General features: G+C 41.0%; 3 protein-coding genes across 4 annotated transcripts; 2 read left to right on the top strand and 1 right to left on the bottom strand.

Moving 5' to 3' along the window:
* Positions 1-385: 385 nt before the first annotated feature.
* Positions 386-4,064, top strand: aspdh (aspartate dehydrogenase domain containing). The gene is made up of 8 exons (XM_030408084.1): positions 386-471; positions 651-708; positions 852-996; positions 1,116-1,200; positions 1,479-1,628; positions 1,946-2,169; positions 2,254-2,393; positions 3,433-4,064. The coding sequence occupies exons 2-8, from the start codon at positions 654-656 to the stop codon at positions 3,468-3,470; spliced, it is 837 nt and encodes a 278-aa protein (XP_030263944.1). The 5' UTR covers positions 386-471; positions 651-653; the 3' UTR covers positions 3,471-4,064.
* Positions 3,677-14,540, bottom strand: gys1 (glycogen synthase 1 (muscle)). Of its 2 annotated transcripts, none has more exons than XM_030408083.1 (16): positions 14,391-14,540; positions 11,473-11,591; positions 10,812-11,021; positions 9,306-9,497; positions 8,911-9,096; positions 8,600-8,744; positions 8,364-8,481; positions 8,024-8,144; positions 7,781-7,887; positions 7,574-7,633; positions 7,114-7,306; positions 6,078-6,204; positions 5,884-5,979; positions 5,616-5,779; positions 5,451-5,531; positions 3,677-5,361 (listed from the first exon to the last, which is right to left on the bottom strand). In XM_030408083.1, the coding sequence occupies exons 2-16, from the start codon at positions 11,533-11,535 to the stop codon at positions 5,119-5,121; spliced, it is 2,106 nt and encodes a 701-aa protein (XP_030263943.1). In that variant the 5' UTR covers positions 11,536-11,591; positions 14,391-14,540; the 3' UTR covers positions 3,677-5,118. The 2 variants fall into 2 exon arrangements, with proteins under 2 accessions (XP_030263943.1, XP_030263942.1); XM_030408082.1 differs by having other exon boundaries at positions 10,812-10,993; positions 14,391-14,539.
* A 1,975-nt stretch (positions 14,541-16,515) lies between these two features.
* On the top strand, positions 16,516-26,753 carry pold1 (polymerase (DNA directed), delta 1, catalytic subunit). The gene is made up of 27 exons (XM_030409016.1): positions 16,516-16,670; positions 17,713-17,901; positions 18,478-18,591; positions 18,775-18,915; positions 19,147-19,272; positions 19,497-19,665; positions 20,088-20,202; positions 20,395-20,524; positions 20,672-20,838; positions 20,970-21,074; positions 21,272-21,412; positions 21,551-21,661; positions 21,801-21,992; positions 22,077-22,165; positions 22,278-22,394; positions 22,769-22,882; positions 23,140-23,287; positions 24,025-24,120; positions 24,211-24,348; positions 24,488-24,663; positions 24,784-24,936; positions 25,029-25,131; positions 25,230-25,362; positions 25,633-25,746; positions 25,852-25,904; positions 26,272-26,369; positions 26,464-26,753. Exons 2-27 carry the CDS (start codon positions 17,715-17,717, stop codon positions 26,549-26,551), a joined length of 3,318 nt encoding a protein of 1,105 aa, XP_030264876.1. The 5' UTR covers positions 16,516-16,670; positions 17,713-17,714; the 3' UTR covers positions 26,552-26,753.
* The last annotated feature ends 184 nt before the right edge of the window (positions 26,754-26,937 follow it).

The following is a 26,937-nucleotide window of genomic DNA, read 5'->3' on the forward strand; positions in this document are numbered from 1 at the left end:
TTAAATCATATCTCTAAATGAAAATGTGAATCTCTACAACAACTATAACAAGAGAGAGAAATAGTTCTGATGGAGTCATTACTGGATGCCACCGTGACACCGTGCAATTTCAGATTAAAGAAAAAAGAAACACCAATTTGTTGTGCAAGCAAGACCAAGAAAAAGAAATGTTATCGTGTTAATTGATGTACAGTAATGTAATGTACGGATCAATTAATGTCTCATCTGTCATACAAATTTGGGGTCTTCTTTACAAGAGATTCTGAGTGCATCTAAAACTGATATTGTTTCAGTGTAAGAGGAGCCCAGCATGTGACAGTTCCTCACATATATGAACCGACAATGATTAACTATGGCCTCTCTCAGTTAAACTTTGTACTCTGCTTGCCCGCAATTTGTGGAGTCGTGCTCTGGTCGCAGTGCGTCAAATTGGGAGACAAATTAGCTCTGAAGGGGGTGTGGGATTATTTGGTGAGTAGAGCAATAAAACACAAGAGTTATACTGGTCCAGAGGATTGATAGATCTTGGTAGATATTCAGATAGGACGTAATGTCAAAAGCAGACCAGCATGTGTGTGCTTTGGTTTGTGTGGTCAAGTTACATTTTAACGTTCTAGGTTTTTCTCAACATGCTTGCTTTCTCAACGCAGGACATGGCAACCAGCTCTTCCTCACAACGGATCGGAGTTGTAGGATACGGACATCTAGGTCAGCCCGTCAAAACTATACCCACTCTTTCTGACGTACATCCTTTTGCTTAAATCCTCTATCAACAAGATGAATCATACTGTCACAAAGTGTGCTGTACATTTTTTACTGTGTGTGTGTGTGTGTGTGTGTGTGTGCTTCAGGGCAGTACCTGGTGGACAGGATCCTCAAAGATGGTGCTGCTCTCGGTCTAACCCTGGCATTCGTTTGGAACAGAAATTCAGACAAGCTCAAAGGTTTAGTTCCTGAAGAGCTCATACTTGGTGATCTGTCATCGTTCGCAAACAGGTGGAATTACACTCACAAGAAATATTAACCTGCATGCAAAATACACTATGAATAATGACGCTTATATTATCTCTGTGCAACCAAATATTCCATGACATCTATTTAAACATGTTTTACAGGCCATGCGATGTGATTATAGAGGTGTGCCATCCACAGATAGTGAGAGAGTTTGGGGTTCACTTCCTGTCTCAGTCTCATTTCATGGTAAGATTGTATTTCTTTCTGTCACTGCTTCGACGTTGTGGTTATTGATTTATTATTTCATTTGTTGTAGATTTAGCCCATCTGTAAAGAGCTTTTTCATGACGTGTTCAATTTGGGAAAGCTAGTGTACTGAAATGTGTAACAGAAACAAGCTGTTTAATCCATCTTAAGAAAACATGTGGGCAGAGTAAAAGTAGTATTTAAAGATTGGATTATTGTGAGGATTTTTGTATAGTCAGTAGTATGAGAGATTGATCCTTCATGTCTCCTCCTCTCAGGTGGGCTCTCCCTCTGCCCTCTCGAGCCCCGATCTGAACCAGAAGCTCCGACTGGCGGCTCAGAACCACGGTAGGACGGTGTATGTCCCCAGTGGTGCATTATGGGGAGGCCAGGACATCCAGAGGTTGAACGATAGTGGGGGCTTGAAGGTAACACTGGTATTGTGAAGGTGTGGCGTTATAGAGTGATATAGGTATGCAGCTGTCACTCTTTGAGAATTTGAATGCAGCTGCTTTATTCTAAGCATGTCCAGTTGGGTTAGCTGCACAAATGACCAATAAAGGAATTAAATCAACACAGAACACTGCTTTTATCTGTGAGTATTATTCTGTGATTTGAACAAGGGTCAAATTTAAAGAGAAACTAATCAATCAAAAACAAAAAAAACTATTATTTTATTTCACTACTCAGGATTTTTGTGTCTCCTGGTTAACTTTATTGTGTCCTTCTCTTGATTTGTTTTCAGGCTTTGTTTATACGAATGTCCAAGCATCCATCCTGCTACCGACTGACAGGAGACGTCCTCTCTGATTGGACAGAGGACGAGGGCCGGCGCGTTTTATTCAGAGGATCAGTGGCCGAGTTGTGTCCACTTGCACCAAACAACGTTAACACAATGGCAGCAGCAGCAGTGGCAGCAGAAACACTCGGCTTTGCTGGTGTTCAGGGAGAGATTGTGTCTGATACAGCGTGAGTAGTTCTACATATCTGATTGCCCTTGTGCATAGTTTCATAACTGCATGAATCACATATTCATACCTCTTCTTGACCCAGGTTAAGAGATTATCATGTGGTGGAGGTGGAGGTGACTGGGCCTAGTGGTTTCTCAGTGCACACAATGAGGAGGAATCCAGCTAAACTCGGAGCTGTGACCGGCAGCGCAACATACAACTCCTTCTGGAATAGTTTACTTGGTAAGTCCCCCATCACATCTTAAAAGATCCTGATCCCACCAGCTTTCTGCTAGCACTGGATGTGGAGGTTCTCATGTCGTTTACTTAGGTGAACGTACCAATCTAAAAATAGATCATTACAAGTCCTGCATTCAATTTCTTAATCAAGTAGAAACATTATCAGGAAAGTGTACAAGTCAAGTCAATTTGATTAATTTTCATATATTTCGTTCTTATTTATATATCCTAATATCACATATTACAGTTTACCTCAAGATGATAAAATTAGCACAGCGTACGACACAATCTGTTCTCAGAGAAAACATCTCATTAGCAGAGATATTATGGACATAGAACACTCTAATCTTTGCTTTTAGGATCCAGCTTCAATCTCTTTGCATTCCTAGTCATTTAATTGAAATCATCTGGAGTTAGAGGTGGAACCTCAAAGATACAGTATCTGAAAAGTGACCCGGGGGCCCAGCAAGAAACTTTTTGGAATGGGTCATAAGCAAAATTAGTTTTATCTTACACCAGATGCTGTGTTTTATGTGCTTATGCCATCTTTTTCAAGTGAAAACTTAGTTTTGAAAATAACTAGTAACTACAGTTGTCAGATAAATTAAGTGGACATATAAGGGCAGTGGAAAGAAGAACGATTTTTAATTTTTTATTACACAACCCTGTGAAAAACATGACTATATAACACATTTTTGTAAACATATGCTTGCATAGTTTGTTTGCAAATTATTGCATACTGTTTATTATTTATGATTTGCAGGGCGTTCAAATTTTGTTTTGCCAAATTTACCATAATTTAGGGGTTGAAAAAAACATCTTTCCTGTCTGTAATAAAAGGGCTTATAAATAAAAGTGTGGACACTCTGGATTGCAGTGAAATACAAGTATAAAATTTACATACTCAATCACTGCACAAATATCTCAAAAGTGGAGTAAAGTAAAATACTATTTAAGTAAAATTTGAAGTTATTCAGTCATAAAATACTTTTCAGAAAAGTGAAAATGCTGTCAATTCTGTTTCATTCTTTTTTTCTTACAGTTTGCAAAGGTCACGGGGGCCAAGTATACTTGTGTTGAAGCAGAGGAGAACTGCAACACAGAAAGCAGATCCACTTCCAGATAAATCAGATTGTTTATAGTGGATAAGTGGTGTGGATGGTGTCATTGGGTCAGTATGTTACAGAGGACTTGGAAACCCACCAACCCTTGGATATTTGTGTCCTAATAAACTTCATTCATACAAAGAAAGGCGAGTCAGTTATAAATTGTAAAACACTAATAGGTATATCTTTAAACTTTATTGTAAGTTTGTCTGGTGCAAGATTGTAACAAATGATAAAACTCTTACAGGGATTGTGAGTGCACGCCTGGTAAAACCATTTTCCTTCTTCCATAACTGACAAACAGTCAAGACGTACTCTTACTCCTTTTCCAGCTCTCTTTCTCTTCTCATCATCTGAAAACATGGCTGTCATCTCAGGACACAGTTCCTTTTTTTTCTCCTTCTGTTTCACATCTATTTCTTTCACAAATAAATACTTGCCAAAACAGGAAAAAACAAGAATAACTGTGTCCACACAAGCACACATAGAAGGATCAAAAGGAAGTGTGAGGTTATTCATGGATCACTGAAAGGCTGTGACACAATAAGGCGCAGAAAGAAAATTAAAACACACACTACTCTCAAAATGAGAGAACTATCAGCTTTTTGTTTGCTGATGCAATTTGTTGCTTTTTTTTATATGTGTGTTTTATATTTATTTCCATCCTCGGATGTTTTGTAGTAAACAAGGCATCTGAAAGAAAAAGAAAATGCAACAAGGTGGACAAATGTGTTTGAAGCACTGAATCATCATCACACTTAAAGCCAAACACAAGTAAACAGAACTGGTGCTCTCTGTCGGTCCTCACAGCAACTGACACTCACTTTCCATGGGCCTTTTTTTTCTCTTTTTTTTTTTTTTAAAACCAGGAATGAAGCCGATCCTGCTTTCCAGTCCAGTGTGTAGGATTTAGGTAGATGTTTTGACGCAAGTGGAATATATTCTTAAAAATTACGATGTCATTAGTGTATAATAATCTCAAACTAAGAACTGTTAAGTTTTCGTTACCTTGGAATGAGCCTTCTATATCCACAGAGTCAACCATGTTACACCACCTTTTGTGTTTTTAGCGGCCACCTTAAGAGAGTGTGCTAGATGCCACACAATTCTACACACTGGACCTTTAATATTTTAAAAATGACAAGCTGGTATAAAGGAGGGTTGTGTTGTTTTCCCTGCTCTGACCTACCTTTAAATCAAGTATAAAACCCTTCCAGAGACCCCTAATATTACTCTGTTATCTTTTTTCAAGGCTTTAGGCCTATGTTATCCAGTGTTAGTACACTACAAAATCCAGCAACCCTGATTTGTTTTCCATGTTGGGCTGTCGTTTAGCCCTTTTCTAGCTGCTGCATCTACTCCACTTGCACTGCTGGTGCAACTGAAACAGTAACCAAACATATCAAACTGACAAAAATTCTGAGGTACGCACAAGTTGGGAAGACACTGACAGTGATGCAAAATTTTCCACAACAAGCCAATATTAAATTTATCACTCGCTTTCACACAACTGCACTCATTTATTAAGTTTCTGAGCACATGGAGGACTTTTGACATTTGCCACAGATCAGGTTTCACTAGTGAGGTTTAGCATGTACTGTGTGTGTGTGCATCCACGTGTCTCAGTTTTTCTCGCTTGTGACACCGTCGGTGATTCCATTGGCCCCGTGCACAGCAGAAGACTTGTTTTTGAATGGCAGAGTGTAGGGCTGGCGGATGTTCACCCGGTCCTTCTCTGCCTCCAGATCCTCGTCATAGCGCTCGTCATCGTTGTCCTCTGCCTCGCTGTGGTGCGGGGAAGAGTGGCGGGACAGAGCTGGAGAAGGTGGCACGGAGGCTGGTCGCGGGTAACGGAAGCCCGAGGCCTGAGGAGAAGAACCATAAGGCATCAGAGTCTCAAGGAGAGGGCGGAGGTGGAAAGACTTCACTTCAGTGAATGCAATAAATAACTTACTGATGTGGGCTCCTGAAGTTCATACATGAAGGTGTCGGGGAAGGCTTTAGCCAGGGCCATATGACGTGCAGATATGTAATACTAGTGAAGAGAACAAATAAAACAATATGAAATAATCTTGAAGTCACATGAAGAGAATGGGTCCTTTGGGATTTGGAGTCTCACCCTCCCGAGGTATCTCCAGTCCAAGAGGTCACTCAGACGCTCAGTCCGGTTTCTCTGGATGATCCGCTGGCGCCGGCTCTGCTTGCAGAACTGAAACAGGAAGGAAGTGAGCTGGTTACACGACTCGTCGACCCCTCTAAACCGCCGGTCCAGGATGTAAATACCTGAAAAAAAGAAACAGAACAATGTGAAAAAAAGCAACTCATCATGTGTATCTTTTTAAAAACAAACTTTGAGAATCAAGGATCATCAAGTATGAGAAGCGCACCATATGCTGATGGGTCTGCTATGTGTTCTTCCATGAAGCAGCCAAAGCCTGACAGGTTGGTTGAGATCGACGGAATTCCCATGACTGTGCACTCAGCTGATGGTGACAGAAAAAGTACTGCCTGTTTAACATTTCAATATTTTACAATAATCATAAAAACATAAAAATACCTCTTCAGCGAGCATGAGTTATACCTGGTGTGTAGCCCCAGGGCTCATAGTAAGAGGGGAAGACGCCGAGGTGGCAGCCTCTTACAAACTCCTCATAATCCATCGGAAGTAGAGGAGAGGTGGATGAAAGGAACTCTGGATGGAAGATAATCTACAAAAGGGAGAAGCCATTCAGTGTCAGACTCAAAAAAGTGACAATATGGAATGACAATCACTGCACAAACTCAAACCATGTGCACTCCAGAACAGTTATTGATGTGCCAGCTGGCACAGTTTCTGTTCACGTACACATTTAATGCATTACAAGTTATTTTTAGGGTGCTTCGGCTGAACAATGATATGTATAAAGGTGAGAAGAAGTCTTCACCGGTTCCAGGGCAATCGTTGTTTTTTAGGTCTTTTGTTTCCATTCTTGTTTATAATTTCTTTTTATTTGACTCAGACATTGCAGGGCAGCTGTAGCTCAGTGGGTAGAGCTGAGGACTAGTGACCGGAAGGTCGCTGGTTCGAATCCCTGGCTCCCCAGAGCAGGACTGAGTTACAAGCCGAAGCATCCTTGAGCAAGATGCTGAACCCCAACACTGCTCCTGATGTGCAGATGGCACCTTCGTGGCAGCCACTGCCATCAGTAAGGGCCCTGCGATATTTGAAATAATACATTACCCTATTTATTTTAAATGACCTTAATTCGGATACATGGGTTGAGGACTATTTATAGATGTTTACTTAATTTATTTATAAACCATACAGCCACTTCACAAATCTACGTTTACTTTAACAGAATTTCAATGTATTATTCAATACAATACACTTTCGTTCTATCAAAAGTTTTTTTTTTTTTTTTCGACTCATAGTTTCTGAACATATATCAGCGTGGAAGAGTTATAAAATCATCACTTTTCTGTCGGGTTAGTTTTACAGGAACTGTGGTTAAGCAACAGCCTGACGGTATCCCTTAAGAAACCTAATTAACCTTAAAAGGAGTCAGACTGACCGAAATAAACCGCAGTCTCTTGTCTGTAACATTAGTAATAATATGGACTAAAGATAACTGACGTACCTTGACACGGTCAGAAGAGCTGTTGAAAAGGCCGATACGGCGGACGCAATTAAGGATGGGGTCGCTGCTGTCCTCCAGCATGTTATGGGTGCAGACTGGAGGCTGGCATTGTCTCTGAGTTGCAAAGATGGCACGCTTCATTATGGTGAAATCCTCTTTGTCCAGCATCTTTGACACATCTGGCAGCTGTCCACTAAAGGAAACAGATCATTTGAGAAATGAAACTTTTGAACTTAAAAAAACAAAAATGATAAACAAGATTTGCATTTGAATTTCTCAGTAATTTCTAAAAACAACTACGATCAAATATTAATCAGCATGAAAACAGCTTAACCAGCTTGTTATAAATCCAGGTCTGATAGCAAACTTTTGAGTTTTGTTTAACAGAAGTTTTACATTACAGTATGAGACAGGCACATCATACAGGTTTCATGGTATAGAATGAAAACTGTCAACTTACACCAAAAGTGACTCATATAGTTTCTTTCCGAAGCGTTCCTTCACAGTCTGAGCAGTATCCCTGCCAGCAACAAAAATAAAAACAAGACATGTTTAAAAGCACAACTACAAACAAAGTTGTCAAGGTGTCGGGACAGAAACAAGTACACTTTTAGTCAAATATTTCATCTCGGCGCTTGACTCTGTCGAACATAAGAAGAAACCTCACCAGAGTTGTTTCCTAACTGCTTGGCCCTTCAACGTCTCCACATTGAAGTTGTTTGTCCGAGCTGGCATGATGAAGAATGCAATGACGGTCACATCACTGTGATTGACCTGCACAGCGGAGACCATACAGGAACACGGGTTAACCTCGAGGATTTACCCTCTTCCTTCTCACCCACACCTTTACGCATAAACACTTAAATACATGCACACAACTGCTGACATAACTACACTAACACATACTTACTCTCAGTAGATAGTTGAGTCTGGCTAAAGCTTCCAAGAAGATGTCGGCGCCCTTGTTTGAGAACTCGTACCTTCCAGCGATGAAGAGGAACAAACACTTGTCCAGGTTAAAGTCCATGTGTCTGGGGGTCAAACCAAATACAAAGAGCTGGATGTGTGTCGCTCTTACAGTGTGCACATATGTTCTTTCTTTTTTTATTTATCATAATAACATAATGAGCACTATATTCTTTCCAATTTCATTTCTCTCTTCCCCATAACATAGAAGAGAAACTTAAAATGTATCTAAAAGTCGACTGAGCTGTGAATGTGTGATGTGTGTTGTGGGGTCTCTGTCTCACCCGTAGAAGTGTCCCCTGACGAACTCCTGGATCCGATTCTTGCTCTGAGCATGGAGGTTTTGAAACTCGTGCACGGCGGAGAACTTCTTCACGTTGAGCCCGTTGGGAGTGACAATGTCTGTGCATGATGGCAAAGATTACGTGAGCAGAGAGACACCGAAATCAGTGAAGAGTGAGATAAGAGTGAACCGTCGAGGAAGTTTCCGAATTTCACGCATGAATTCCCCTCCACACACCTGGTTTCCTCTTGAGCAGGTGCTCTGCCTCAATGGCTGTGATCTGTGACACAGTGGTAAAGACGTGGGCACAGTGTGCAGCCGCCCGCTCCAAACAGTAGCGGTGGTAGATCTGTCTATCACCTGCTTCCTTTTCCACGTTGAACTGGGTGAGAGTACAATTAAGCAAATTATTTGTGGAATACATGATCTGTTTGATTATGTATACATGTTTAATGTACTTAAAGAAAAATCAAGATCACCTTTACTATTAAACCACCTCTGTCTATTATTTTGTGTCTGTGATATTACATTCCCGTGTACACACATACGTCTGCAAGTTTGTTGTAGAAGTCCACATTTCCAGCACACAGGTATCGTCCCAGCAGTGTGGCGTGAGTGGTGAAGACGGTTGCGACGGGAAGCTGTCTCTGTCTACACAACACCAGGCCCAGGCCCGCTAACCACTCGTGGAAATGGGCCACGATGTGTGGAGGTTCATCACACTGAGCTGCGTACTGTAATATGGGAGAAAACATGGACATATGGACTACACATGAGACCCCAACATATATCGGATCATAAGTAATTTTCACGTGTCATTTCTATTATATAACCTTTCCAGACTTTTTAAGGACCTCAACCTCTCTCTTTGACACAGAACAGCTGCAACATTTTTCCACTTATAGAAATTCTTTTCAATTGTTAGTTCTTCAAAGCTGCAGACCTCTCCTAGAAGCCAGACCGTCAGGAAGCCAAACAGCACGGCATCGTTGGCCTCGCGATCGAACCACGGCACGCCAATATCACAGAGGTCCCACAACTCACTCTTCCAGGTGTCCAGAGACCAGGCGGTGAACGCTACATCAATCAGAATGACATAGGGGCTGCCCTCAATAAGCCAGCGGCCAAAGTAGACCTGGGGGGAAAATGGAGAAAAAGGGTGAAAAAAAGGGAAATAATTACTGTCAGTCTTTACTCCACACATCACCCATGGGTGAGAGCGTATTTTCCCTTGTTACAACTGATACTTTAAAACAACGAGACTGAGCTTTCAACCCATTTTAAATACTATTTCATCTTTAACCCTTATGCAAACACAGCTGTTTGCATAATCCATGCCGATGAGGTAATGTTTTTATCTGCGGCTACAGACGATTTACAAAAGGAATATGACATCAATGAAATAAAATTAACTTTGTTTTGGTGCTGCACTGTACCACCAGACCTCAGATCAGCTTCTTTCCTCAGGCTGTGACACTCTGCCATAAAAAAAAAGATCTATAAATCTAATAAAAATATCTATATAGAAACAGCCAGTGTCTCCACTGTTGGTCTTGTTGGCTTTTGTAGGTCATATAGAGGCACCAGTATTAAGACTGTTTCACAAGCAGTTAACAGTCCCTTGTAGAAAGTTTAAAAGAGAAAGGTTTAAAGATTCGTGGTTTTTCATAATTTTACCAGAAAAATTGCATAAACCGCTTAAAGAGAAGTATACATTCATTAATAATCTATCTACTTTTATCATGTTTAAAATTGCAAATGATTGGTTAGGACCTTCAGTGTCTAATCTAAAAGTACTTCGAGGGACACATCCCACCAACAAAAACACATTTCAACCCCACAATCCAAGATTAACCTTGATGAAGTGTGTCCTGCCAGCCCAGAAATCGCTTCAAGTCAAAACTTGAATGTGGGACTAAGTTTACCAGGACCATAATATCTTAACTGTGCTATGGTGCTGCTCTCTCTTGAGCTTAAAGGTCATGTGATTCGAGGTAAACCAGATACACTTCGCTGAAAAGGCGGCACTGTACCTTTAAAATAGTACCACTACCACTCCCAGCCTTGACCCATAACTCCACAGCACTCCCAGAGTGACACAGCACAAAGCATTAAAAGTATCACACATACCGACAGTCATCTATTTCTGGTGTGTGTCTTTCAGAGTGAGTGAGACAGAGAGACACTGATACAACCTCTAACCTTTATGGGGAAATGTCACGGGTTTTAGAGACGTGGTCAGGGACGGAGGGCCGACCAGAGAGCGAGTGGGTCAGGTATGAAAGAGAGGCCAAGGATGATCTCTAACTGGGTTTGTAAGTTTAGTGAACTCGAACCACACATATTCACAAATCTTACTCCAAATACTTGTAGTCCTTGACTGCCCTTGAGGGGAACATGCAGATTTAACTCAGAGGCGTATGTGTTCACTGTGTACGTGTGGTAGTACCTTACACCCACTGGCGTTCATCTTGTCAATGGTTCTCTTCAGCACAGGGTTGGTGGGCTCGATCAGCTCCACTTGAGTGCGCACGTTGCTCTCCACGTAGGGACCCACCAGGAAATAGTTCTCCCCCCATTCCTCTGAGGTCAGACGGGCTTTGGTCTGGATGACGGTGTAGATGCCTCCGACTTCACACATGCAGCAAACATGCCACACATACGCACACAAAATTGAGACAAAGATATAAAGTGATTCGACTTCATATATATACGTGGCAATAAGATGATAGAACTCTTACAACTAGAATACCCCTGCTTAGAATAACCAGTGTAAATAAATGGAAACTACATTATATTTGTAGTTTTCCCTTTCATGCAGTATTCATATTAGCATACCATTTATTTTCATACACTGGCAAAATGGTTGAAAATAAGCAAATAATAAATCAGGGTTTTCTTGCAATTATATTAATAGCAAATCTGTCAATGCAACAAGTGAAAATGATCTAAAACAAGCGTCCTTCATCTCACTGAATATCTACTTGTAACAGTGTCTTCTATAAAGTGAAGTGTGGTATTTTGACTCAAACTTAACCAAATATACTTTTGGGTTTTGGTCGTGTAAGTGCAACACAAGTACACTCGTTCTCACACACAGAAACACTTGCCTTTGTTAGCGACCTCCCAGGCAATTTCAAAAAGCACAGCGTCCTCCAAATCAAACTCCTCATCCCACTCCTCAAGTCCTGACAGGGACGTGACAGAGAGGCTGCGAGCCAGCGGCATGCTGGGTAAACACAGAACAGACTCAGCTGAGATGGGAGCACATTACGACTGCACATGATGAAACAACCCTTTTCAATTAAACTTGCTCTTTTGTTTTTATTTTTTACAAAGAAATTATATCATAAAGCATCAACCTTCGGATACAATTTCTTTACATTTGTTATCAGGACACTTTGAGGTTTTGAGGATTGCCTGTGACAACAGAAACTGAAGGATTTAAAAGTGTCTCCAGTTTATCAATGTCAGTTTGTCGGTTAGACGGTGCAAATGACACATTTTAAACAATGTTCCTTTCTCTTGACCAACATTTCCTTACACACCTGCAGGAAACAAGTACTGTATGTCATCAACAAACCACACACCCCTATTTCATAACACTATTTCACTATAAGACTGTGACGTAAACACAACCTTTGTCATCATTCTGGTGATCGAAACTGTTTTTCAGTTAACTAAACTTAACCTTTGGCTGTTCCTATAGGATACCTTGGTCAAACAAACAACTTTGAAGTGGCACATTGAGTAACATGATCCAACATACAGTCCAGTGTGCATGCATGTGAGCAATTGTGTGTCTACTGGATTTGCTCTGCATATAATCTAAGATGACCAAAGAGTCAAAGGGTGTCTTCTGGCTATCACTACAACTACTTCTAACTACATAAAACAAGCATGTACATTCATGCATATCAAATACCATGTCTATCTATTATATGCAAAAGCAACAAGTTTGCCCTGTGAAATTTAAACTAATCTTACTCTTATCAATGCAACAGAAGAAGTTTAATTATCTGTCTTTCCACTATCAGTGGAGACAAAAAAGCGAAGAGTGAGCATAAGACGCACTGAAAATACAACTTTGCATTCAGTTCCTGCATGCAGAAATGGTGCAACCTTGTGACAAATGAGGGAGTGGCGTGAGAGAAGACGCAGAGGTGGAGGAAGGCACAGATATGGCTGCTGATCAAGTATAAACTTGATCCAATGTCTGTAACGTGGGATACTGTGGAACTTGCGGAAATGTTGTAACCGCGTAAAAGTTCAGACATGTGAAGTCTGATTTCAAATTCCATTTGCATTTCAAGTGGCTGATGGCAGCAACACACAAGATAATGACCTGCGTTCATTGACAGTAAACAGTCCATCACTGTTCCAGCCCAGATAAACTAGAGTACCGTAACCTGATTACTGAGTGCGCTGATCAGCATCTCAAATAAACAGTCCTTCATATATTTTAGACAATCACATCACAGTGATATAAGTTCAACATCTTCTGCAGACAAGTAAAATATTGTGCTTGGCGCTCATATTTGTGTCTGATATGTTTTCCAGGAAATTACCTTATATTAAGTAACCTGTTGATGGTCACTGCATTCCCCCCTCCCCCCCACACACACACTCAAACGGCATTTTTTCACACTGCACATTTGGACTAACTTGCTGCTGCCTCTTAATGCACAACCCAACCTACCTAAATGCTACTTTGCACCTCATGTAAATATTGTACATTTCATATTTAGTTTATTCAGTCTATTTTTAGTATATTTGACTTGTTTTGTGTCCTTGTCACTAACATGCAGACTTGTTTGTATCTGTGTAACTAACATGTGGACTTGTGTACTTAATGTGCTGACTTGTCTGTGTACAGCTACTTCACGTGCCTTCAATTGCCCCCTGGGAACAAATAAAGTTTTCTGATATGAAGTGAATTACATCTAAAAAGATAGAATTGATGCAAATGTTGGTAATTTCAAAGTTTAATTACTGTACACAAAATGCTTCTTTTCTCAGTGCACCTCCGCTATAGGCATCAAGTTTTCACATCACACCTGTATAAGTTGCATTTTGAACCATAAATGGCTTTCAGGCTAGTTGTGATGTCACAACATCATGCTTATAGCCCATGTATGTAGCTTGAACTCAGATTTAAGGTAAGCACAGAGAAACTTTCCCTCCTTCAGCTCATGAATGTTAAAACAGCCTTCAAGTGTCAAACTCTGTACTGTTATCCTGCAAAGTGAGGCTCAAACAAATAAACTGAGTAAAAATTAAGAAAAAACACATTTTGAGTGAAGGGGACCTTTCAGATGACTTTATAATAGTATCGACAGGTGCTCTTTAGTGAGGGGTTGAAAGTAGCATAGACAGCAGCATCTGATAGTTTTAGTTTGATATAATGCAGAGGGGAAAAGAAATATATGGACAAACTACCATCTTCATACAGACTTAGAGAGTACATTTCACATAGCAGTAATTTAACTGATGTTCATTTCTTCAGGGACCCCCTGGGATTCCCTCGGGCCCTCCATAGGAACCTGCTTGGGACACCACTTTATGGATGCTTTTTAATCAACTACTGACATTCACACGCTATCACAATAATCCCAACCATGCCCTTGTCCATGCCATGCGCTTTTACTGATATTTTGATATAGTTCTGTCCAGTAGGCCCAGCTACAGGTCTAGTAAAGCATAGGATCCCCCACCTGTCCCAAGGCAGGCTATGGAGGACGCACTGCACGCCCACCTCGGACAGCAGCTGCTGGTCCGAAGACTACAGGCCACAGAAGCGACATAAAACCACCAGAAGACCTCCTGGCTGAGTATGCATGCTACTGTACGCATCGTCTGTGTTTTCTCATGAGATGAGAAGCGAACGTGACATGATGCAGGCACCCACTGTCTGCTACCCAGCTGCGGAAACGCGCAAAGGACACCGCGTCCTGACGCGCGGCCGCGCTCGTTCAGGAAGTATTCAGCTATAGTCATTGTGGAAAATAAAAGACAGATGTGTACTCACCCTTCGGTTTTTGTCCTAACTTTACGAAGATGAACTACTCATTGGCAGCTGTCGCAGTCAATCCAAAAAAAAGGAAACCATCAGAGAGTGAGGGAAAGGGGGCGGCGGCTTTACTTTAAATGCCAGCGATTCACATTGGTTTGATGCGTTCGCTGATGCAGGAAGAGGGTTGGGTTGGTGAATGCAGGGTCTCTGGTGTCACATTATTCATGAGCTTCACTCCCATTGGCCTCAGTTTCCTCTTTGTCTCCGCCTCTGTACACAACGTGATGGGAACTGGGCGTTTTCCTCAGCCGAGAGACGCAATTGGCTGAGCAGAGGTTAAAGAGAGCTGCGGTGGTTGGTGAGATATCATTTCATCCATACAAATCAGGGGAATCATGGCCGACTTGTTCCTTTTTTTTTTTTTTTTTTTACCAATGAGAAGAGAGAAGGGGGTTATTTTTAATATGATCTCAGGGTCAACAGAGAACACAGTTTAGAGAATACAACGTGACCGGTGACATTAAGACACCCAACCCCTCTACATGTCTCTGTGATCTATCTTACAGTAATCACATGGGAACAGTGGTCAGGGTCTATATTCGTAAAGCTGCTGGCACTTGGGTTGTATCCCACGCCGCTGATTTCAGTAATGATCGGCACTGCCGAGGGGTCACTGAGCATTGCACCATCCTCCTGCCAAATTTGGATGTGTTGATTTCAGACGCACGTAGGGTTTCCACGGTGATTTCAGTAATGATCCACGCTGATTTCAGTAATGATCGGCACTGCCGAGGGGTCACTGTTGTTCTGTGTTACAGCGTGACCGCCGGCTGTGTGTCAGGAGGGGGTGACAAAAGCACAAAAACTTTCAGGGATAGTTACAGACACAAAGTATGATCAGTGTACATGTGTTTTTATTTATAAACACATTCTAAGTTGCAGAGGTAGGTTGAGTTCAAAGTTGAGTTCACTATGTAACAGGGCAGATAAGAGTCTTCACACTCTGTTACTATTATTAATATTGAGAAGAATTAATGATGGTACCATGCACCTCACAACACAGGTTACGGACACATGTTGCTCTAAGGTAACTCTTAAGTTTTCCTTGCTGATAATTTCTAGGTTTTGACAACAAGGCTATTGATTTGATCAGTGCGTAGTTTTGTGTGACTGAACTGTCTTGTGATCTTAATAGATGTAATTTGTCTGAGGCCTCTCTTGCAGACCATGGCCTTTTGAAACTTCACAAAGTATCAGAGCCCAGCATTCAAGTTAGGTGCAATATGGAATGTAAAACTCATAATACTCATAACTACACTATTCTTATTTGTGTGACTGTACAGTCTACACCTTCAGGTTGAAAACTGAATTCATTATTAGGCGAGAGGGCTGCACACATATCTGTGCAAAATCACTCGGCAGCCTTCCCTGTACCTGCTGCATTATGTATAGATTAAAAATAACATCAGATATTGATATAATTTCACAAGAAATTTATTGAAGAGGGACAGAGAAAATATTCACAATACACAAGTCAACAAAGTCAGGCCCCTAAATCATACGTAACGTTTGTGAAGTGTTTAAATGTTAACCTCCTTGAGTGTGTGTTTTTTCTTTCATAAAATATGAAACATAAATATTCAGAAAGGGTTTTGTTATTCTTGTATAAAGTTAAAGGTGTGCTTTGTAGCTTTTGGAAAGAATTAAATGTCAGAAAGGTAATATAACTGAATAGACAAGCTTTCCATAGAGAAATAGGGTCCCAGTACGTTGTTTGAAGTCAGAGAGGTGTTGACGGAGCAGGGTCCTGCGAATATAAACAAAGTAAAACAGTGTGAAATTGTGTTGTCCGTTGAGGACAGTTTATTTATTCAGTATAAAAAATCACGAAGATCAACCAATGACGTTTTTTTTTTTTTTTTTTTTTATTATTAATATTCATTGCCCAAAACTGTTTAGTGCTCCTTTAAGTCAACAAAACAGAATCTAAAGCTTTCTTTACTGACTGTTGAGCCGTTTTCCCTCCCTCGCTGTCGCGTACACTCTGACGTCATTTTGCCGGGAACACACGGGCCTTTTCATGTACCGGGTGTAGTCAATCCGCGTCCGACTTCCTCCTCAAGAACCACTGAGTTTCCGCCTTTTGAGTGTCGTCATTGTCCATTGCTTTACTATTGGACCTAGTTACAAGACGGAAATTTTCCGCGCTTTCGTCGGTGAAAGTTCACAAATTGAAGACGAGTGGCGGGAGCTGTTGTCAACCACGGGCTGTTGTCAAGAAGTAACGCTGAATAGGTATTTATAACTTCAGTAAAAACGCATCCTTCGTCGCTAGTCGCCTTGACTTGTTGAACAGTGGCATCAGTCCTGCAGTTTAGTTGGATCGGCTTTGGCGCGAGACGGTCCTGTATTTACACCTGCGCTTGCTAGCTGGTGCTGCTTTAGCTCGATACAAAAGGAAGCAGCTTCCCTAGTTTGAACGAAAGATAACTTGACATAAACTTGTGCACTGGAATAGCAAGGCTAATATAATGTTATGTCTTGAATGGAAGGTGAATGTAAAGTATTACAATAACGCGCTGATAAGTTATCGACAACAAAAAACATTTAGGAGCCTGTAAAGACATAATGAAGCCAAGACAGAAACTAGTTGTCATGCTAACAGTGTAATGTGTTGTGTGCAGCTAGGAGAGACATCAGTAGCCATACTAGATGTGGTGCTTATGGACTAAGGTTACATCATGTGCATTAGTACGGAAGGCTGTCTCTCATTTGTTGCTTTGCTTGTTACGTTACCTTCCACACGACGTCCAGTTTATTACGTTATACTCCTCCTCTTTATTACATTAACAACATAACTTGTTTAACCGTATCAAATCATTACATTCAAGAATTATCATTCACCATGTGTCGCACTTCCCCTTTTAACTGTGTTCAGTCCAGTTCTTTCTCACTCTGATGCTGTTTTGCCCTTTATGTGGTTGCACTTTATCTTATTCACTGAGTAACACACATCGACATGATCACTGACAGCACTGCACTTTTTTATTAGGTTTATTTGCAGTAAGCCCCTCATAGCCGACACAATTTCCAAGCATATATGCACTGAATGCCAGTTGTGCTTTGACCTTAGAAGGGATATTAACACAAATGCAGTTAAAAAATTGTTTTGTTCCTGTTGGGTCTAACCTTTCATATGTACAGTATTTTTGTGTTTGTATATCAGAAGGGTAACTTTATTTGCAGGGTGGTCCTCCCTCATGCTGTTTGTTTTTTTTCTGCCATCATACCTCTCATCTTACTTAGTGTCCCTTTTTGCCTTCAATGTTTCTTGCAGACATGGATTTTAAAAGACGCAATGGTGGCCCTTTTATTGGTGGGGCGTCCCAGGCCAAGCGGGGTAAAACCGCCGGTGAATGGGAGGACAGTCCATCTCAGTTTGAAGAAGAATTGTCCATGTTTGACGAAGCAGAGTTGGACGCAGAGGAGATGGAGGGGCAGGCCGGCCATGATGTCATTCCCGTAGGTGGGTGTTGTACAGAAAAACACTCAAACATTATCAAGTATATGTTTAAGGATGATCCTGGTGCAGGAAGAGGTTGAATGTTACAAAAATGTAATGGCTCACAATTACTTAAGTTTTATACCATCTACATACTTTGATAACACTGATGTATTAAAGCTGTATATTCACACAACACTCAACCGATGTAAAGACCAGAATCTGTAGAAAATTTGTTAGGTTTATTTTTACAGCGTGATATTTCTCATTTTAAGGTAAGTCATTTGACCAACTGGCTGTTTAAACAATTCAGTGCATGCTTGGTCAGCTGTGATTAACTCCAATTACCTTTTAGCCCTCAAGGATAAGCGGAAGTAGCCAATTAATGAATCGATGGATAGCTTTGCATTGTGAATAATACACCTTTGCGCTAACAATAAGATCCAACTGTGGAACTAGTTAACCATCATTTCAGGAAGTTGCTCTTATTGTGTTGGTTGAACTTCTGATTGTGCTTTGACAACGGCTACCTATACTATATTGAAATGATAAATAATGCAGTTTGGTTTACTTTTGTCTCCCTACTTTGTTTGGTGTCAGGTGACCTCTTCTCAGCTGACCTAAACCCTCGCTGGCGGCGGCCTCATGCCCCCTCACTGGACCCATCATCTGACAGTTTGGTGTTTCAGCAGATTGATCTCGACTATTATTTAGGTAATTATCAAAGACAACTTTTGTTGACTGGAAACGTTGTTCTGCTATATTTACTTTTCTTTTCGATTCAGCATGACTTGTTTGTTGTTAGGATCTAAATAAGAGTTTAACATGTCGAAGTGCTGTTGCTGTATCTTAGAACAAATTATATATTATGTTGAGTTTGACTTTTGCATTATGCAGGGGAAGCTGTTGCGGGTATGCCTGGCCAGTCACAGGGGAAAGTGCCGATCGTTCGAATGTTTGGGGTGACAGACAGTGGTAACAGTGTGTGTTGCCACATTCACGGTTTTGCACCTTACTTCTATGTTCCTGCACCAAGTGGTGAGTACTTTGCGTTACTTTGTCAATACATAGAATGTGTGCTAATAACGCTTTATATTTCCATGACACAGTTGATCAGAACAATACCTTTTTAATCAGTTAGTATTAAATATTCTCTCAGTAGAACACAACTCTCTCTCGTAGGATTGTCACCTCTTTTGATTGAGGAAATCTTCTAATTCATTCTTACAACTCCTGCAATGTTGCACTCTTTTTGCTTCCCTTGAAAAGGTTTCACGTCCGCCCATCTGGGTGAATTTAAAAAAGAGTTGAACTCTGTTGTCCTGAAGGACATGAGATCCAACAAGGACAACATTTCTGTCACAGTATTGGCTGTGGACATCACTCGCAAAGAGAGTGAGTATGAATGATGTGCAAATGCTCAGGTCTATTTGTTGTGCCCTGATTATGTGTGTAAAGGAAGTCTTTGTTCAGGTTATTGTGAACTGAGAAGGTTGATCCTAGTTACAAAACACATTTGATTATCAATTTACACACATTGTGATAAAGATACATCGTAGGCAGTTGGTTAATCGATATGATTCCTGCTGTTAAAGTTTGTTTTTTCTTTTTTGCTGAAGACATGTATGGTTACCACGGGAAACGTAGTCTGGATTTCTTGCGGATAACCATGGCGATGCCCCGTCTCATTGCCCCGGCTAAAAGACTGCTGGAGCTGGGCTTCAAGTTTGCACATTTCCCCATACAGAGTTACCAACCCTATGAAGCCAACATAGATTTTGAGATCAGGTGTGTGTGTGTGTGTGTCCGTGTATGTTTGTGTTTATTCAAGCCTGCAAAGGTAATGAAAAAAAAAACTGTTAAAAGACAGTCATTATCATCATGTCAGCTTTTATTCTTGATTCATCGAAGCAGATACATTATTGTGGATTTGACATGCTGATAAGTCAGCCTGCTAGCGTGTGGACAAAGCTAGCTTAATCCTACCTGTGTAGTATGTAATATAACCAATGAAACAGAAATATGAATCTTATATTTACATGTGTATATACTGTATATTTATGTATGAAATGTGGCCCCAGATGATGTCAGGGAAACTTGGCTGCAGTTGTAGCAGATGTTAGTTTTATTTAATGACTTTCTAACAAAACAACTGACGAGTAGATGCAACACTAAACCGTTTCAGCTTAATGAGCCTCTTTTGTTGTCAGGTTTATGGTGGACACTAATGTGGTTGGATGCTGCTGGATTGAGCTTCCCAAAGGCAATTACAGAGTGCGTGAGGAGAAGAGCACAGGGGAGACAGATTCTCGCTACCCAGGCAAGGTAGGTCGAGTTCACACACATCACGGCACATTACGGCCTGTCCTGAGTGCCTTCATATAAAATGTGTTATGTCAGGCTTTTATTCAATTCAAATTCAATTCAAATTCAAAGAACTTTATTTTTCCGTTAGGAACTTCATTTCTTCATTTCCAACAGTGTTCATGAACTTTCTTCCTTTGTTTTGTCCTTCAGGTGTCCTTGTGTCAGTATGAGGTAGATGTGGGATGGACAGATTTGATAAGTCACCCTGCAGAGGGAGACTGGCAGAGGATAGCTCCGCTCAGGGTCCTCAGCTTTGACATTGAGTGTGCAGGAAGAAAAGGTTAATTTCTTTCTTTCTTTCTCTCTGGCATTCTTATAAAAGAGTATGCAAACTATAACCTATACCATCTTTTTGTCCATAAAGCCTGATCATAATTAAGGAAAAGCAAATGCAGTCAGACTCTGACATTAACTCCTTTCTTTCCAGGAATCTTCCCAGAGGCAGACAAAGACCCTGTGATTCAGATAGCGTCTATGGTGCAGCGGCAGGGTGAGACGGAGCCCTTCATTCGCACAGTGTTCACTCTACAGTCCTGCGCCAGCATCGTGGGCTCTCAGATATTGTGCTTTACACAGGAGAAACAGCTACTACAGGTATGCGCACAGGCTTCAGTAAGGCACTGTAAAAACAAGAATATTGTGACATGTTTTCCTCATTCCCTTTCCTAAGTTTTTGTTGATCATCTTTCTTGTCGTTGTGTTTCTTTTTATGTGTCTGTGAGCAGAGCTGGGCGGAGTTTTTGAGGACTGTTGACCCAGACATCATTACTGGATACAACATCCAGAACTTTGACTTTCCCTACTTGCTCAACAGAGCAGCTGCTTTAAAGGTTAGATGGAGCCATATTTGTTGTGTATTTCCATGCAATAACATTGCTTAAAACCGTCCAATTGATTGCAATGCACTTAAAAATTCTCGAACATTGTATTTTTAGTAGAAATACTTTGAACTTCCTTTTTCTATAGAAATATATATACATTCCTTTTTACCACTTTGTAATCAATAAAAAAATTATTTTGTGTTCAGGTGAATCTCTTTCCCTACCTCGGCCGTGTGCGAGGCATCAAGTCAGTCTTGAAAGACCTTAACTTCCAGAGCAAGCAGATGGGCCGCAGAGAAAACAAGACCATAAACATGGAGGGTCGGGTTCAGTTTGACTTACTGCAGGTAAGCTTCAAATGCAACAACTTACTATTGCACATCATATCGTTAACAACATTTAAATAACAATAGAGTTGGCATGTGGTTTGCTTTCGTAGGATTTTTTCCAGATAAAGCCACTGAACAGTTGTGCGTTTCTCTCAGATTCTCCTTAGGGACTACAAACTGCGCTCGTACACACTGAATGCTGTGAGTTATCACTTTCTGCAAGAACAGAAAGAGGATGTGCAACACTCCATCATCACTGATCTGCAGGTGAAGCACAAACAACTGTTTCATCAGGAAGAGAGCTGTTCATCTTAAAGAACAGAAAATCAATATTTAAGCAAACTTAAACTTGATTTGTTGCTGTTTTATTCTCATCTATCCTTCCCCCTTTTTCTCTCCATCACAGAATGGCAATGAACAGACGCGTCGTCGTTTGGCTGTCTACTGCCTGAAAGACGCCTATCTCCCGCTGCGCTTGCTGCAGAAGCTGATGTGTGTGATCAACTACATGGAGATGGCGAGAGTGACGGGTGTGCCTCTCACCTACCTGCTCTCAAGAGGACAGCAGATCAAAGTTGTCTCTCAGCTGCTGCGACAGGTAACAAAGGCAAACATGGTGACAGTCACTGTACGAGTACATCTTATTTGTTGACTGTAACTGTAGGTGTCTGTACATGTTTAGGCCATGAAACAGGACCTGGTCATGCCTGTTGTAAAGACAGAAGGAGGAGAGGACTACACTGGAGCTACTGTCATTGAGCCAGAGAAAGGGTAAGTAATAACTGCTGTCAATGTGAGTGTATATCCCCCCTCAGCTCTTGGTGTTGATGGTTTTTGGAAGCTTCTCATACATCTTTCCATCGCCACCTTATTCTCTGTGTAGGTATTACAGCGTTCCTATTGCCACTTTGGATTTCTCCTCCTTGTACCCCTCCATCATGATGGCTCACAATCTGTGCTACACCACACTGCTGCAGAAAGGCTCGGCAGAAAAAAACAGGTAAGCGGGTCTTTTCAAACGTGGTTATTGTGAAAATCATGAGAACAGATGTTTTGTTTGTCAGTCTGCTACCTGGAATAGAAAAAATGGCAGAAGTCATGATATGTTATGTTGGTGTTTAAGCTTAAAATGAATGAACAACTTTGGTTTCTCTCAGTGTTGGTAGTCCCTTGATGCTCAATATATAAATAGCCCGGCCAAAGACGGCAAAAAAAAAATTACGCCTGAAACACAGACACAATGACGAGCAACTTTAGCTAGTATGATTCTGTGATTCATTAGTCAAGCTCAAAAGATGCTCAAAAGTGTCCCAGTCTAGTATTAACATGGTGAACTCATATCTGAGGTGGATGTGTTTTTTTTTTTTTTTTTAGTCTCTCACCAGAGGACTTCATCAAAACTCCAACTGGTGATATGTTTGTGAAGAGCTCCGTGAGGAAAGGTCTTCTCCCTGAGATCCTGGAGAACCTGCTGTCTGCTAGAAAGAGGTTTGAACTGTTCAAATAAATCACCAAATAAAACTGATCCAAGCTTGAGTGAAACCCTCCTTAAACTTTAAACATGTAACTAAATCTGTTAACTTTTTGATCATCTCACACTAACAGTAAGTTTGTAATGTGTTTCCTCTTGCTGTAATAGTGTTCAGATTTACTCTAAAACACAAAAGGGTTCACCTTATCAACCCATGAATGAAAATCGGTCAGACTTGGCTTCAATCTTAACTTGTCCCATTGTCGGTCCACAGGGCCAAAACAGAGTTAAAGAAGGAAACTGACCCTTTTAAGAGGCAGGTGCTGGACGGCCGACAGCTCGCTCTCAAAATCAGTGCAAACTCCGTGTATGGCTTCACAGGTGCCCAGGTGGGCAAGCTGCCCTGCCTAGAGATCTCACAGGTGAGCTTTTGACTCTGTCTCATGCTGTTTTTTATGTGCTGAAAACAAAGGAATGATTATCTTGTTAACATATGATACAAGTGACTGCTCATTATGCACAGTGCTGCTGTAAACTCACTTCTGTACATGTCTTCATACCTTCATATACCTTGACAACAAAGTACATCAACATTAGAAAAGGATGATTTCAAAAGGAAAGGCCTACTTGCACACCCTAAAGGAGAGTCAGAGGTTGCATGATTGTATTTTGCAAACATGTCAAATGTTTACAATTCTAGACCAACACATTGGTGTATCAGTCAAGCTAAATGAGGTTGTACCCACTTAACTTGTTGTAGCACTTTCCGCCGTTTTTCACAGATGTGAAGTCACAGCAAGAACTTTAAACAAGAAAGATGTAGTACAAAGATTAGTGTTGAAATGGAAGCCACAGAACAGGTGGGAATTTAAAGACTTAGTCACAGATCTGCTGTAGGTTTAAAAATGTACCGCAGACTGTGTTTCTCTGTTTTATGGAAGGTTGACATACTTTTCGAGTCGAGAAGACACCTGTTACATGAGCAGTTTTGAAATGAAATGCCTTGCACACTGGCAGATATCTTGTCCAAGGAATTGAAATTCACTGACTGTATTGTGATTGATAATGATTTTGCTCCATGGCCAGTGAAAGCTTATTCCCTCACCACAGATCATCTAGTGGTACACTTGTTAAAATTTTTCCTTGTCTTCTCATCTAGAGTGTCACTGGTTTTGGAAGACAGATGATTGAGCAAACCAAACAGCTGGTGGAGTCCAAGTACACCATTTCCAATGGTTTCCAAGCTGATGCCAAGGTGAGGAATAGATGTAGCTCTGACGCACCAATACTTGCCTAGATGTTTTCATTGTGTGCTTGTTGTTTAAATGTTTTTTTTCTTTTAAAGGTAATTTATGGGGATACAGACTCTGTCATGGTTAAGCTTGGAGTTGCCACAGTCAGGGAGGCTATGGATATCGGAAGGGAGGCTGCAGAGTGGGTCTCATCCCACTTTGTACCGCCCATCAAGCTGGAGTTTGAGAAGGTACTATTCCTGCCCATTTGATCTATTGAAACTCTGCCTTTCTTACTGTCCAAGCAATTCCATCATCCATCAAAGTTTTGATCGAGTTGTTACCTCTTTTAAACGGGATGGTGAGAGCTTATATTTGTCACTTCCACAGGTGTACTACCCATACCTGCTGATCAACAAGAAGCGCTATGCTGGCCTTTATTTCTCCTCAAGTGCAGATACACATGAAAAGATGGACTGTAAAGGCATTGAGACTGTTCGCAGAGACAACTGCCCCCTGGTGGCAAACCTTATCAACACCTGTCTGCAGAAAATCCTCATAGACAGGTACACACACACATACACACACATAATATGTGCTTGATGCAATTCATGTTGTTATAAGACTTTATCCACAGCTGTTAATTTATTGTGAGAGTAATCACAGTCAATGTGATGTTTCGTCAGGGATCCCCAGGGTGCTGTGGCTCATGCTAAAGAAGTGATCTCGGATCTTCTGTGCAACCGCATTGACATCAGCCAGCTGGTCATCACCAAGGAGCTAACGCGAACTGCCCAGGAGTATGCCGGCAAACAGGCACACGTGGAGCTGGCTGAGAGGTCTGATTAACCAGAGAGACCTCACTTATCAATTCAGATCATATCATGTTTGTATGATTACGAGCGACCTGACCATTCAAACTGATTTACAGAATGAGGAAAAGAGATGCTGGCAGTGCCCCGAACCTGGGAGACCGAGTTCCTTATGTCATTATCAAGGCTGCAAAGGGATCAGCAGCATACATGAAGTCAGAGGTGTGTAGTGTTTGTCTGTATAAAACCATGTTTGCGTCATTTGCGCTTTCTTTGATTTATCCCAACGGTGATCATGATTCTTCCACGTGTTGCTTTAGGACCCGATCTATGTGCTGGAGAACACTATTCCCATCGACACACAATACTACCTCGAGCAGCAGCTGTCCAAGCCCCTGCTGAGAATATTTGAGCCCATCCTGGGAGAGAGCAAAGCAGAGAGCGTCCTGCTCAGTAAGTCTACAAACATGCACATCGATCGTGTTTATTGCAGTTTAGCCAATTCGCTGAAACTCTTATTATCCTGTGATTCATATGTGTGTTAGTGAAATGATAAGGTATGTCATCTTTTAGTTGATATACCAAAGCTACACACGCCAGTCAAGAAAATTATGAAATAACCTTGTCAAATAGATGTAATAAAGATGTGATAGTTCAATAAATGACACTTAACATGTCTTAGCTTCTCAAGCTTTAAATCTTAATGTTTCTGGTGTCTTTCAGAGGGCGACCACACGCGCTGTAAGACTGTGTTGACCTCAAAGGTCGGAGGCCTCATGGCATTTGCTCAGAAGAGGAGCACCTGCATCGGCTGCAAAGCTGTGCTTAAGACGGATGGTGTGTTTGCTCAGAATTTTAAGATTTGTTTTCTAGTTGATATCCACTGAATGAGGTTAATTTAGAAGATTTATATTTAGACATTCATCATATTTGTCATTGCAGCGGCTGTGTGCGATTTCTGTAAGAAGAAGGAGTCTGAACTGTACCAGAAGGAGGTAGGCGATATGACTTCATACTTTAATATGTTGGTTTTCCTTACAAACGGAACCATGTTTATTTGATTCAAGATTGTGTTTCAGATGTCTTATTTTAAGCCATGGCTGTCCAGTGTTAATCATCATATTACCCTGTGGTGGCTCTTTAGAATTGGAAGTCAATGGTGTTTAAGCACATCGAACACATTAAACACAGCGGAATGCATATTTTAATATCAAACCAAATCTAATTTTCTTAATTTGTGCTTAAGTAAAGTTTATTTAATTAAGTCCTTTTTGGTTTGTTTTTAATTTATTAACAAAACAATTTAAGGGGTTGATATCTGAACTTTTCCTAACTATCCAACATTCTGGTTTTAAATTACAGATCTTTCACCTGAGCTCACTGGAGGAGCGTTTCTCTCGCCTGTGGACTCAGTGTCAGCGTTGTCAAGGCTCCCTCCATGAGGATGTGCTCTGTACCAGGTACATTTACTGCAAATATTTACTATAACTGTGTGTTTACTACAGTGGCAGCCCTTCATGTCCAGTAACACCGTCCCTTCTGACTCTTATGCAGCCGAGACTGTCCCATCTTTTACATGAGGAAGAAGGTTCAGAAAGACTTGGATGATCAGAGCAAGCTGGTGTCTCGCTTTGGATGGTGAGAGGCACACATACTTCCTTCCATACTTCCAAAATTCCTCATGTGCCTCATTTCACATGACCTCAGACTCTTATTGGCCCACTGTATTTGTTTCTACACCTGTGGGTGCTTGTAAAAATGCATATATGTCACACTATTTCTATGTTTTCTAATATGAATAAACTAAGTGTTTTTTTGTAAAATAAAATTGAAAAAGCAATCTATTTCTTTTTGGGCTGTCATGTATGATTATTACTCATTAAATATTACAAAAGTCTCATTTGAAGTCACAAGATTTACATACAGGATGCTGAAACCACCCCAGGCAGAAAGTTCACGTGTCCTGTGTGTGAACTGTAAAGAGGTTCACAATGTATTGTTCAGCTTTACACATGTGCATTCCCTAAT

The sequence above is a fragment of the Sparus aurata genome, chromosome 23, assembly GCF_900880675.1.
Source record: "Sparus aurata chromosome 23, fSpaAur1.1, whole genome shotgun sequence".
Taxonomy (NCBI): domain Eukaryota; kingdom Metazoa; phylum Chordata; class Actinopteri; order Spariformes; family Sparidae; genus Sparus; species Sparus aurata.

Excerpts from the sequence above, each read along its gene's own strand:
- aspdh (XM_030408084.1), top strand. The coding sequence starts at position 654 with ATGGCAACCAGCTCTTCCTCACAACGGATCGGAGTTGTAGGATACGGA. Across the intron at positions 1,201-1,478 it reads TGTCTCAGTCTCATTTCATG|GTGGGCTCTCCCTCTGCCCT; the intron begins GTAAGATTGTAT and ends TCCTCCTCTCAG. Across the intron at positions 2,170-2,253 it reads GAGATTGTGTCTGATACAGC|GTTAAGAGATTATCATGTGG; the intron begins GTGAGTAGTTCT and ends TTCTTGACCCAG.
- gys1 (XM_030408082.1), bottom strand. The coding sequence starts at position 11,590 with ATGCCGCTGGCTCGCAGCCTCTCTGTCACGTCCCTGTCAGGACTTGAG. Across the intron at positions 9,097-9,305 it reads CGGTCTGGCTTCTAGGAGAG|TACGCAGCTCAGTGTGATGA; the intron begins GTCTGCAGCTTT and ends CCCATATTACAG. Across the intron at positions 8,145-8,363 it reads GTCAGGGGACACTTCTACGG|ACACATGGACTTTAACCTGG; the intron begins GTGAGACAGAGA and ends TTTGACCCCCAG.
- pold1 (XM_030409016.1), top strand. The coding sequence starts at position 17,715 with ATGGATTTTAAAAGACGCAATGGTGGCCCTTTTATTGGTGGGGCGTCC. Across the intron at positions 21,662-21,800 it reads CCATCATCACTGATCTGCAG|AATGGCAATGAACAGACGCG; the intron begins GTGAAGCACAAA and ends TCTCCATCACAG. Across the intron at positions 25,747-25,851 it reads AGCTGTGCTTAAGACGGATG|CGGCTGTGTGCGATTTCTGT; the intron begins GTGTGTTTGCTC and ends TTGTCATTGCAG.